The 11,951-nt window shown below is 41.2% G+C and overlaps 2 protein-coding genes across 2 annotated transcripts; both read left to right on the plus strand.

Annotated features, from left to right (window-relative positions):
- On the plus strand, positions 7,876-9,198 carry LOC109835163 (uncharacterized mitochondrial protein AtMg00810-like). Its single transcript, XM_020403152.1, has one exon. The coding sequence runs from the start codon at positions 7,876-7,878 to the stop codon at positions 9,196-9,198; it is 1,323 nt and encodes a 440-aa protein (XP_020258741.1).
- On the plus strand, positions 9,687-11,273 carry LOC109835165. Its single transcript, XM_020403153.1, has one exon. The coding sequence runs from the start codon at positions 9,687-9,689 to the stop codon at positions 11,271-11,273; it is 1,587 nt and encodes a 528-aa protein (XP_020258742.1).

An 11,951-nucleotide genomic window follows, 5' to 3' on the forward strand; every position in this document is an offset into this window, starting at 1 on the left:
CTTATCGATTCTTATCAATAGATTGATAAGTCCCCAAAATCACTCAAAATCATGATCAATTTACTAACTCTCCCTAACAGAGTAGTAAATAACATTATCTATCAACTCTCTTCAGCAAAGTGATAAAATTCTCAAAATCTTATTCAAATCACAAGTATCGTAAGTCATTACTCTGATGATGAACCATTTAGCAATTCTCCCCAGCTAGACGCTAAGTCCCCTAAATTGTGTCCAAATCACATAAATATTTTTCATGTCACGTTAATATCATACCTCTGACAAATCCACTTATCGACTCTCCCCAATAGAGCGATAAGTTCCCCAAATTGCCCCGATCATAATATTTTTCCTATCATATTAATATCACACCTCTGACAAATCCGCTTATCGACTCTCCCTAATAGAGCGATAGGTCCTTAAAATTGCCCCGATCGTAATATTTTTCTTGTTACGTTAACATCATACCTCTAACAGTCCAAAACCCCCTCTCTTTAAATCTTTTTATTCCTCCACATAAGAATAACAAGTGTTCTTATAAAATTCCCAGCGTGTCAAACTCCTTCCAGAATTATCCCTGATAGTAACAAGGAAAATTTTTTAACTTCACTCCATGTGAAAATTCATGCCAAGTTAATACCACATCTCTGGCACTTATGGATATCTTTCGGTGTTTAAAGCAAAAATATAACACAGGAAGAATTCTATTGGTTAGTCCTAACCTAAGAGAATGACAAGTTCTTATCCCCAGCAGGTGAATTTTTTTTTGGAATCATCTCAAATGATAATGAAGAGAATTTTCTAAATCTGGCATTCCTCATATAACTTCATTGTTGCAAGTCAGAACACGACACATGCAATAAATAAGGAAAAGCCAAAATCATTTTCTTTTTATTTTATTCAAAAATATTAAGAAGTGATGCAAAGTCTTTTCTTATCAAACAAAAAAGAGCAATACGTAATTAAGCCTCTGGGCCCATAAAATTGAAAGACGCGAGCCGGGACTTGATAACAGAAAGCTTCTCCTCATGAGCGGCTTGTATCGTTATTTCGGCTTTCTTCTTAAGTTCATTCTCGTCTGGCATCGCCGTGGCAGCTTCCTTTTGGGCATGTTCAAGAGCCTGGATCGATGAGCGATAAGTGGCGTAAGTCTTCACACTTTCAATTATGAGCCTTTTCATAATTTCTACCTCTCGACCAAGCTCAGCCTTGTGACGAGCCAACTCCACCTCTAATCGATCAATTTCTGCTCGAAATGTCTGTATAGCAGTATTAGAAGCAACCACAGCCTGTTGCTTCTGAACACATTGCCCCTACAAAAATATAATCTCAAGTTACCTTTCAGCTTTTTTTTGAAGAACTTCATACTTATGAGCTGCCTCAGCCTTGAAATTAGCAAAGGTTGATATAATCTGAGTAGTAAGATCAGCACAACATAGGTCCTCTAAAGCTTTCAAGTCATTTTCCAATCGAGAGACATTGTTTGAGTAGTGCTGAAACCATTGAGCATTGTCCACATATTGGATGTTGCTTAGAGAGTTCACGAATATTGCCTGAAAGAATCAAATGAAGCTCGTCCTGCACTAACTTCCTCAATCATCATCTTCATCATGTCCTCTAACTATCTCATAAGAATTTTAAGCATGAAAAGAATGACCACCGGACTTAGAGAAGCAACAGAGGACATCACTGGGGCTCCTGAAGTTGTAGATCTCAGTGTAAGAACGGTTGGTGATGATCGTGAAGAAGCTAGAGAAGCCATTGCAACATCCAATTGTGAAGGACTTGAAGGGAGAACCATGAGCACCCCCGCTTGGGCTGAGCTTAGCATACTCTCCGTCTCCGCAGGTTTGAGAGAAATCGTTAATGGAGGGGATTTCTCTTGCAAAGAAGTTGTCGTTGTCTGTGTTTGTTCTGGGAGAGAAGTAGCTGTTGCCTGTTGGTCGAGAGGCAAGGTCATGTCAGCGGCCTCATGAGTTGGAGATCCTACACAAAAAAGTAGTTAGTACATAAAAAGGAAAATACCAGAAGGATCAGATTAGGTAAACTTGCACGCCAAAAATGGTCGGAACATGGAAGGAAAGTGCAGGGGAATTCTAAATAAACCAGGCTTACCGGTGATAGAAAAAGGAATATGATCAGACACCTTATCTGATGTGATCTTGGGAGCATCATCATCAAAAGTAGTGATGTCATCTATAGAGTCACGCTCTTCATCCTCTTCATCACCCCCTCTATCAACCTCAGTGCCTTCATTATCTCCATCAGCTGCATCACTAGTCGAGGAGGCTTCATAATCTTCTTTCTCCTCGTCATCACGCACAACTAAAGACTCAAGTGGACTCGTGTCGGCAGCTGATTTAGTCATGAGTCCCGTTGTCAGGCTAAGCCTTGAATCGCCAACCTGTAGCATTAATGTTGAAGGAGAAGGAGATTGATTCCCTTCGAGGCCCCTTGGGTCTAATACAGGAGCCTTAGGGGAGCCCGCTGTCAGAGCAGATTCTGCGTCTGCAATCATTAATTCATCCTCCTCTCCCTCAGGAGGATGGTAAGAGGAAGCTTCACTCGGTAGGGCTGGACCACTTGAACGAAGCCCAGTTCTGTGTGGAAGGCCCGCGATGGAAGACTCTTGTTGTTCTTCTCTTTCTACAGACTTAAAAGCGCATGCCATTAACTTTGGTTTCTGTTGGCCTTCAAGGGGAGAAAACTCAACCATCAACTTTCGGCGAGTTCGTTTATCGTACTGGCCAGCTTCATCTACTGTAAGAGTCCTCTTACCAGCAGCCCTCACTACAGGGATATCATTTATCGAGTGATTCCCTGCATGGGCAACTTTAGCCATTTCATCTCCCCCTTCTTTAGCAGGAGTGCTCTCAAAGGATAAATACTCGTCAATTCCTCTCAGACGAGACGTCTTGGATCCCTTTCGGGAAGCATACATACGTCTGATTTTCTTTAGACAAGAGGTATTCATATTGTATCAAGAGACCTGAGAAGCAGCAGAATACCAGTTACAAAAACCCATGGAAGTGTAAGAGTTATGTGTTTTGTGGGGGAGCTTGAAGACGGCCTTGGTGCAACCAGCCACCGAATAGTACCCGGATCTACCCCCTTCATATAGATTGCCCACAATCGCAAGTTAAGGATGAGCATTCCCAACATATAGCTGGTCATATCCAAATTGACGAGCAAATCTATATGGTTGATAGGGTTCGATGAAACACTTCCCGTCTTGTCAAAAAATCAAATAACCTGGTCTGATGTAGAGCAGCCAACGGAAAACACCCCTATTTAGCTAAGTGAATCCGTTAGGACCTACCACATCCTAGAACGTTACTCCGTATACCCCACCTTCAAAATCAAGGAAGCAACAGAAGATGTGATAGTTAGTATCCCTTGACAGAATCTGACGGATTCTAACCATGTAAGTCCCCGCCCACTTTGCTGACTCCAATCGTTGCATAAGAGGAGTAAATGAGTTGCCTTGAGGAGAGGCTGCACTCATTAGTGAGGGACAATGAGACACGTACCAAGCTATCAAATAAGTATAAGGCAGTGGTACTCAGGGATTTGGAGTTTTAAAAGTCTTGCTCTCACCAGACTCCACTTCTGTAACATTAACAAAATCTAGGGCTAGCTCATGTAACCCGTTCTTCATACAACACACCATGGTGGAAAGACGGTTCAGTGGCCTCCCATGCACCAAAAGAACGGCTGGGTAAATCACCTCAGCAACAAGAGCATCAATTGGCCTGGTGGGGATGACGCATCGCTTTAGCCACAACATCAGAAATCCCACCAACAGTGCCATATCTGAAATAGGGATCTGAACTTGATAGTGGAAACTCTCTAACTCTGTGTAAGCAGGAAAATGTCCTCTTTGGCTTTATTTGTGTAATGGGAGGTAGCAACATCGATTCGGGTTTGAATCTCCTCCAAAGTACTCACAGGTAATCTGGTCACTGAAGCTCCCTTATTGGTCAGATTCTGGAACAAGTACTCTGACCAAGATACTTGTTTTACACCACTTCCTCGAGCCCCCGTCTACTGCATACAGATGTGGAAGTGACATATAACTTCCCAGAGGTAGAGTAAACTTCGGGGCTGGTTTTTCTTAAAATTTTAAGTTCTGTTGATCCCAGAATAAATTCTTCATATGGTAAATCCCTAAAAGAGAGACTTGAGATGTTATGCATCTTGTGAAGAGAAAAACTCAATTCCCCTACTGGAGTAAAAAAGGTGCAAGTCTTAGGGTTGTATCGCTCCAAGATAGAGAAAAAGTGATAGTGGCTCTGAATGATCTCGTATTTAGTAGCCCTCACAGGAATCTTCAGGTCAGTTTGGGTTAGGGGTGTCTCCAACTCCTCCAAAATAAAATTGGTCATTCGGGTCTACCACCCTGTCATCGAAGAGTGAACCCAGCCAGGAGGTCTGAATACTTGTGCGAAAAATTTTCTTTTCTTCGTCATAAATCTCTTAACAAAAGTATTCGCGTGACTGGCCACTTCACCAACTACGTATTCTTTGACGAACAAGCCTGGTCGTAAGGCTATCACTTGTCTATTATAACCCACTGTGCGAACCCCCTAGAAAGTTAAGGTTCCAAGGGCAACTCCATCTTATTCCTTGACAAGGTCCCAATCCATACGCCTTGGAATAGAAGCACATTGGAAATATGATATCGGGTACATCCTTTCTAAAGAAGAGGTGACTGTCCCTAACTTTCCTCAGCCACTTGTAATCCCTTCATAAGCAACATCTGTTTCAAAGTCAATGAAGTCCCCAAAGAAGAATGCTGGTTTGACAAACGGTTTGCGGCTTAAACTTTCAAATTTGGCATGCATGACCAATGTCCGCAGAATTTCAGAAGAAGCCTGAATGATCGCTTCAACACAGTCTTTGTCAGTGATACGGAAAACAGAGAGCTCTTGGCGTAGTTTGAATGTCATATTTTGATCTATGCCACCTTCATGACCAAAATGATGGCGGAAAGGGAGAGGCTCATTGGTGTGACACACTGCAAACAAAGAAAATAATTAGTCAGTATAAAGGCAAAACAGAGGCCGGGATCGGACCCTGCATCGGCAAAATCAGACGCAAAGATCGAACCCTGCGTTAGCAAAACCAGACGCAGAGATCGAACCCTGCGTTAACAAAATCAAATGCTGAGATCGAACACTACGTCGATGAAATCAAATGCAGAGATCGAACACTACGTTGGTAAAATTTTGAGCGTAGAGGTCGAAACCCCCACGCTTCAAATTTCAAACGAGAGTCTCAACCCTACGTTATGTTATTGAAATGAGTCTCCTTGTTGATTCAAAGTTTAGAACTCACCGTAGCAAGTTTTACGACCACGAAGGTCACACTTACCACCAACTAAAGGAAACTGAGGTGGCGGCATACTTGCCTGAGTTACGACACCGTCGGCCGGCGAAGACGGCAGCAAGCTCTGAGCTGCGACGACAACAGGTTTGGTGGGTCGGGAGACGGTCTTCTTCTTAAGCACCATTGATGTCGCTTGATGAGGAAGATGAACAGTATTCACCGAAAATAAGAACAAAATTATTTGTTGGAAGATTCTAGGAAGAAAGAAAGAGTCGAATGACTCTTGATTTGACCCTAGCGGTCTATTTATAGACAGATGTGAGCTGTCAAATCGGGACGAGATTCTAGGCTAGAATCTTACCCAAACGCGATCGTTGCGTTCGAGTTGGTTGAACTTCCGAATGCAGAGTTCACCTCTGCGTTTCAATTCTCAACCTCAGAGTTCACTCATACATTTTAAACGCTACAGAATGAACATCTCGACGACTAGGGCTATAGTATAGCTTCAAATAAATAAAGAGAAGCTAACATTGGCCATCAAGGTGACCAAAGCTGAGAAGAAACTGGCTTATAACAAGCAACTATGCAGCCTCTTGGATGAGTACATATAGATTACAGTCAATGATGTTGAAATCATCGAGCTCGATCCATCGCGCAACTCATTCTTCTAAATGGCTTAACATTCCAACAAAGATTAATAAAGCTAAAAAGTGCTCAACCTCACTGAAAAATACCTTGTTAACAAGTTTGCAGTTGGTGTTTCTATGATAGTTTCACTATCATTGGCTCTCTCATTATTATTTAACGCCCGTGGTTGCACGTCGAGTGTTCATTAATGCCTAGAAGAATTTTCTGGACACTGAATACACCTCTTCACAAGTTGAGTGGAGTATCTCAATGATCCAGACAAAATTCGAAGAATACACCTCTTCGCAAGTTGAGTGGAGTATCTCAAGGATCCAGACAAAATTCGAAGAATACACCTCTACGCAAATTGAGTGGAGTATCTCAAAAATCCAGACAAATTCATTATGATCATCATTCTTGTTTGGTTCAATAACGATGGGCTTTAGCTTATTTAACTAAGTTCATTGTCATCAAGACGCAAAAGTTATCTTGTTTAGTTTGAGGAAGCTGAATCACTACGTTCCAACAACCAAGTCCATGATGTCTTTAAATCAAACAGAGTAAACAATCAATCAACAAAATCTCGGGATTCAAAGTATTCCAAAAATTCATTCTAGTCAACCGCGAACTTTCAAAAACTTTGGAGGGATCTATAGGCAGTCTAAAAATCACAACAGATAGCTGGTCCCTATCAAATCCCAATCAATATTTCGATAACAAAAGTTACAATCAAACGACTTTCATGAAAGCTACAAGTGGAGGACTTTTCACATAGATCGAGAGGAGTTACAATTCAATGACCCTTCCGACAACTGATGAAAACTCTATTCAGTGGTCTCTACCATTAACTGTGAGAGTTATAATTTGACGACTTTCACACCTCAAGACGGCTAACATGAAGATTACTGAACAATGATCTTTACAACACTTTACAGAAGAGATTACAAGTCACTAGCCCCTTCTGAATGCAAAACTCACATTTGCGTTTTAGGTCTTGTAACGCAGACGACCCTCGCGCCAGCAAACGAAACACAGTAGGCACCCAACTCTACATCTCAATTCTAAGACACAGAGTTAGGGTCCCGAACGCCGACTTGGGCATTTGACTTGTTCAAACACAAGCTAAACGGCTTCAGAACTGTTTATCCCACGTTTTGAGGGATTCTCGCCCCACGTTGGAGCGGATTAAGGGGTTAGTTACACCCCTTATCCTTCTATAAAACCCCAACAAACTCAACAAAGTAAGGGGTTAGATTTTTTTTTGGGTGAGATTTTTTAGTTTAGATTCTTGGAGTTCGGATTGGCTATTTCTTCTTGGAGATCTAGGGACAATCATCCTCAAGAGATCAAATCCATTGCAACAAGAAGATCAAATCTTGGAGCATCCTTCAGCAACAGAAAATTTATTTGGCTATTAACCGAATTTTTAGTTCAAACAACTCTGTTTGACAGAGTTTCAACTCGTTATGAGTTCTTAAACTCGTTAAGAGTTCTTTTTCAAACTTGACACACAAGTTAATTGTTCTAGTGAATTGAGATGTTCGGATCGTCAACGAAGAGTGAATTCGATACGAGCATTCGAAGGAGGCACTCCATCGCCACCGTGAAGAACCCAGAATTAAACAAAGGGGAGAATTCAGATCAATTCTCTTCTCTTTTGTAATCAAAAAATCCAAATTATAATTGAGATTGAGAGAATTGTAATCATTCTTTTTCTAAGCAGTTAGAGAGAATAAAAATCAAATCAAATTCTTTCATCTTTTTCTTATTACAACTTTTCCACCAAACACCAGGCTTGTTGCAAAGGGCTATAGTCAGCGAGAAGGAGTTGACTATGAAGAAGTATTCGCACCAGTCACGAGGATCGACACCATTCGACTCATTATCGCATTGGCAGCACAGAACCGGTGGAAGATCTATCAGATGGATGTGAAGTCAGCCTTTCTTAATGGCTATCTAGAAGAAGAAGTCTACATCGAGCAACAACCTAGGTACGTGATGAAGAATCAAGAAGACAAGGTCTACAAGCTGAAGAAGGCATTGTATGGATTGAAGCAAGCACCCAGAGCATGGAATGCCAGAATCGATGCATACTTCCAGAAGAACGGATTTCAGCAGAGTCCGTATGAGCACTCTCTCTATACCAAGAAGAAGGATGGAGACATTATGATCGTATGTCTCTACGTGGATGACATGATCTTCATCGGCAACAATCCAAAAATATTCGAGGAGTTCAAGAAGAATATGATCAAGGAGTTCGAGATGACTGACATTGGAGAAATATCATACTTTCTTGGAGTAGAAGTGTCGCAATCAGAGAAAGGAATCTTCATCTCTCAGAAGAAATATGCGAAGGAGATCCTCCAAAAGTTCAACATGAGCAACTGCAATCCAGTCACAACTCCTGCAGAAGTCGGAGTGAAGCTGAGACGAGAATCACCGGGAAGCTTTATTGATCCAACTCTATACAAGAGCTTAGTCGGGAGCTTGCGCTACCTAACCATCACTAGGCCCGACATAGTGTTCGCGGTAGGACTGGTGAGCAGATACATAGAGGAGCCAAGGCAAGAGCATTTCAAGGCAGCCAAGAGAATTCTCAGGTATGTCCGAGCAAGTATTGATCAAGGATTATTTTATACACAGTGTGCAGATTCAAGATTAGTCGGCTATACCGACAGCAATTATGGTGGAGATTTAGATGAAAGAAAGAGCACATCTGGCTACATGTTCAATATCGGATCGGCAACATTCTCACGGTCATCAAAGAAGCAATCTGTCGTCGCTCTATCAAGTTGCGAAGCAGAATACATAGCAGCATCGATATGTGCGTGTCAAGCAATATGTCTCAGGAGTCTGATGAAGAAATTGCAACACCAACAAGAAGCACCAACAGGGATTCTCATCGACAACAAGTCAGCTATTGCACTTGCCAAAAATCCGGTAGTACATGGACGAAGCAAACACATAGAGACAAGATTGTTATACCAACAAGAAGCACCGACAGAGATTCTCATCGACAACAAGTCAGCTATTGCACTTGCCAAAAATCCGGTAGCACATGGACGAAGCAAACACATAGAGACAAGATATCATTTCATCCGACATCAAGTTAAAAAGAAGACTGTGATGCTGTCATATTGCAAGTCTGAAGACCAAATCGCTGACATCTTCACCAAGCCACTAAAGACAGAGACATTTTTGAAGCTTAAGAAGAAGCTTGGACTTGAGAGAAATGAAAGTTGGTGATGAGGGGGAGTATTAGAATTCCTCACCAACTTAGATTATTCTAGAACAACTTTCTAGAACTTCTTTCTAGTAACATCCTACAAAATATCTACCATGAAGTTTCTAGGAAGATACAAGTGTATGGCTAGTATTTATTCTTCTAGAAACTTCTTAGTAATGTATGGCTAGGATTAACTCTTCTACACACTTCCTAGCCCTCTTAAACAACTATAAATAGGGGTCTTGTGCTCTCATTTGGGAAAGCAAGCAAGCAAGCAAGAAGTGAGCTTGAGAGCTTGAGTGTGTAGTGTAGCCTTGTGTGAGTGTCCACCAAAATAAAGGAATTGTGTGAAAGTGAGGTGTTCTTGTAAGAACAAGTGTTGTATTCTCAAGTGTTCTATCAATAAAAGTTTCCTTTGTGTAGAGGGTTGTATTCTTCAAATTCCATCAAAGTGGTATCAGAGCAAAGTTCGATCTAGCCGGGCCAATCGAAGGTGCTCGTGTACGAGATGGCGAACATGATCCAGCCACAGATTCCGAAGCTGATGAAGACCAATTACGACAACTGGAGTATCCAGATGAAAGTCTTGCTCGGCTCGCAAGACTTGTGGGAGCTCGTGGAGAATGGCTACACTGAACCAGAGTCACTTGCAGCAGAAGCAACTCTCACCGCCACACAGAAGAGTGAGCTGAAGGAGGTCAGAAAAAGAGACAAAAAAGCTTTGTTCCTAATATTCCAAGGCGTAGATGAATCTGCGTTTGAGAAGATTTCCAATGCCCTGTCCTCTAAAGAAGCATGGGAGATTTTACAAAAATCCTATCAAGGTGCGGAAAGAGCCAAAAAGGTACGCCTCCAAGCATTAAGAGTTGAATTTGAAAATTTGAAGATGAAAGCTACAGAATCAATATCGGATTATTTTAGTAGAGTTCAGACAATAACAAATCAAATGAAGAGAAATGGAGAAGCAATTAATGATGTAAGAATTATGGAGAAGATACTTAGGACTTTAGACTCTAAATTCAAATATATTATTCCGGCAATACAAGAGTCTAAAGATCTTTCCGAAGTATCTATTGATGAGCTGCAAGGTTCTCTGCAAGCTTATGAACAAGATATAAACATTAGTTCAAATCAAGCGGAGAATCTAGAACAAGCCTTGCAGAGTAAGATGACTATCAAAGAAGATAGTCGAAGAGGACGTGGAGGCTACAGAGGCAGAGGCTCATTTCGAGGTGGCTCAAACTTCCAGCAAGGTCGTAGGAGACAGTACCAAGGAGGCCATGAAAATCAAGATCGAAATAGAGATCGTGAACGATCATTCGATCGAGGACGAGGTCGTGGCACACGAGGACGAGGACAAGGAAGAAGTTACCATGAGGACAGATCTCAGCCACAGTGTTACAAATGTAAGAGATACGGTCATCTCAGCTACGAATGTTGGGAGAAATCAAATCAAGTGGCAGAAAGAAGCAACTTTGTAGAAAGGGAGCAGGCAGACACTTCAACAGTCCTGTTGACGTACCAGGAGAGCGAAAGCAAGAATAAAGATATCTGGTATCTAGATTCAGGTGCCAGTAACCACATGTGCGGCATCAAGGAGTTCTTTACCGAGCTGAACGAGATGGTACAAGGAGATGTCACTTTTGGAGATCAGTCAAAGATTCCAGTAAAAGGCAAGGGAAATATAATGATCCAGACAAAGACGGGCGAGAACAGGTACATCTCTGATGTCTACTATGTTCCAGCATTACGAAATAATATTTTGAGCCTAGGCCAGCTCCTTGAAAGAGGCTATGATATACATCTAAAAGACCTTGCCCTCACTATTAAAAATAAAAATGAAGTTATTGCAAAGGTGAACATGTCTAGAAATAGACTGTTTACCTTAAATATTCATGCTGACCCTGTCAAGTGCTTGAAGTCAATCATAAAAGACGAGACTTGGCTCTGGCATCTACGATTCGGGCATCTCGCTTTCAGTGGCCTGAATCTTCTATGGAAGGAGAAAATGGTAAAAGGATTGCCGCAAATCAACCATCCGAACCAGCTATGTGAAGGCTGTATGAAGGGCAAACAACAGGGGGGGGGTGATTAAGGTCTTATGCTAATCTAATCCGATTTTATGCTAACTAAAACTATTGACAGATTATCCTAGCAAGTATGAAATACAACAAGATATATGAGCTAGGATAAACAATATGAACAAAGAGATATATCCTATATGGTGAAATAAATACAATGATATATAAACAATACAAGGGTAAACAATCGATTAAGGTCTTATGCTAATCTAATCCGATTTTATGCTAACTAAAACTATTGACAGATTATCCTAGCAAGTATGAAATACAACAAGATATATGAGCTAGGATAAACAATATGAACAAAGAGATATATCCTATATGGTGAAATAAATACAATGATATATAAACAATACAAGGGTAAACAATCTAAACTAATGATGCAATTGTGATAGGGCAATATAAACAATACAAACACATAATATGATCACGGAGTTCGGACCTTCCGTCCTACGTCTCCGCTCCTCACTCCCGGGGAGAAATACACTATCATAACCGGGTTTTCTACACTCACCTGAATAACGTTTACACCTCACAATGTCGGTTTTCAACGCTCACCGATTAACGTTCATAATCACTCACAATGTAACAAATACAACAATGGTTGTTCTCTAATATGGATGAGATTATAATGAAAGCTCACACTCAATTGTTACAACTCCTCACAACCCAATTATACAGTGTATGCAAAT

This window comes from Asparagus officinalis, chromosome 3 (genome assembly GCF_001876935.1).
Source record: "Asparagus officinalis chromosome 3, Aspof.V1, whole genome shotgun sequence".
Lineage (NCBI taxonomy): Eukaryota > Viridiplantae > Streptophyta > Magnoliopsida > Asparagales > Asparagaceae > Asparagus > Asparagus officinalis.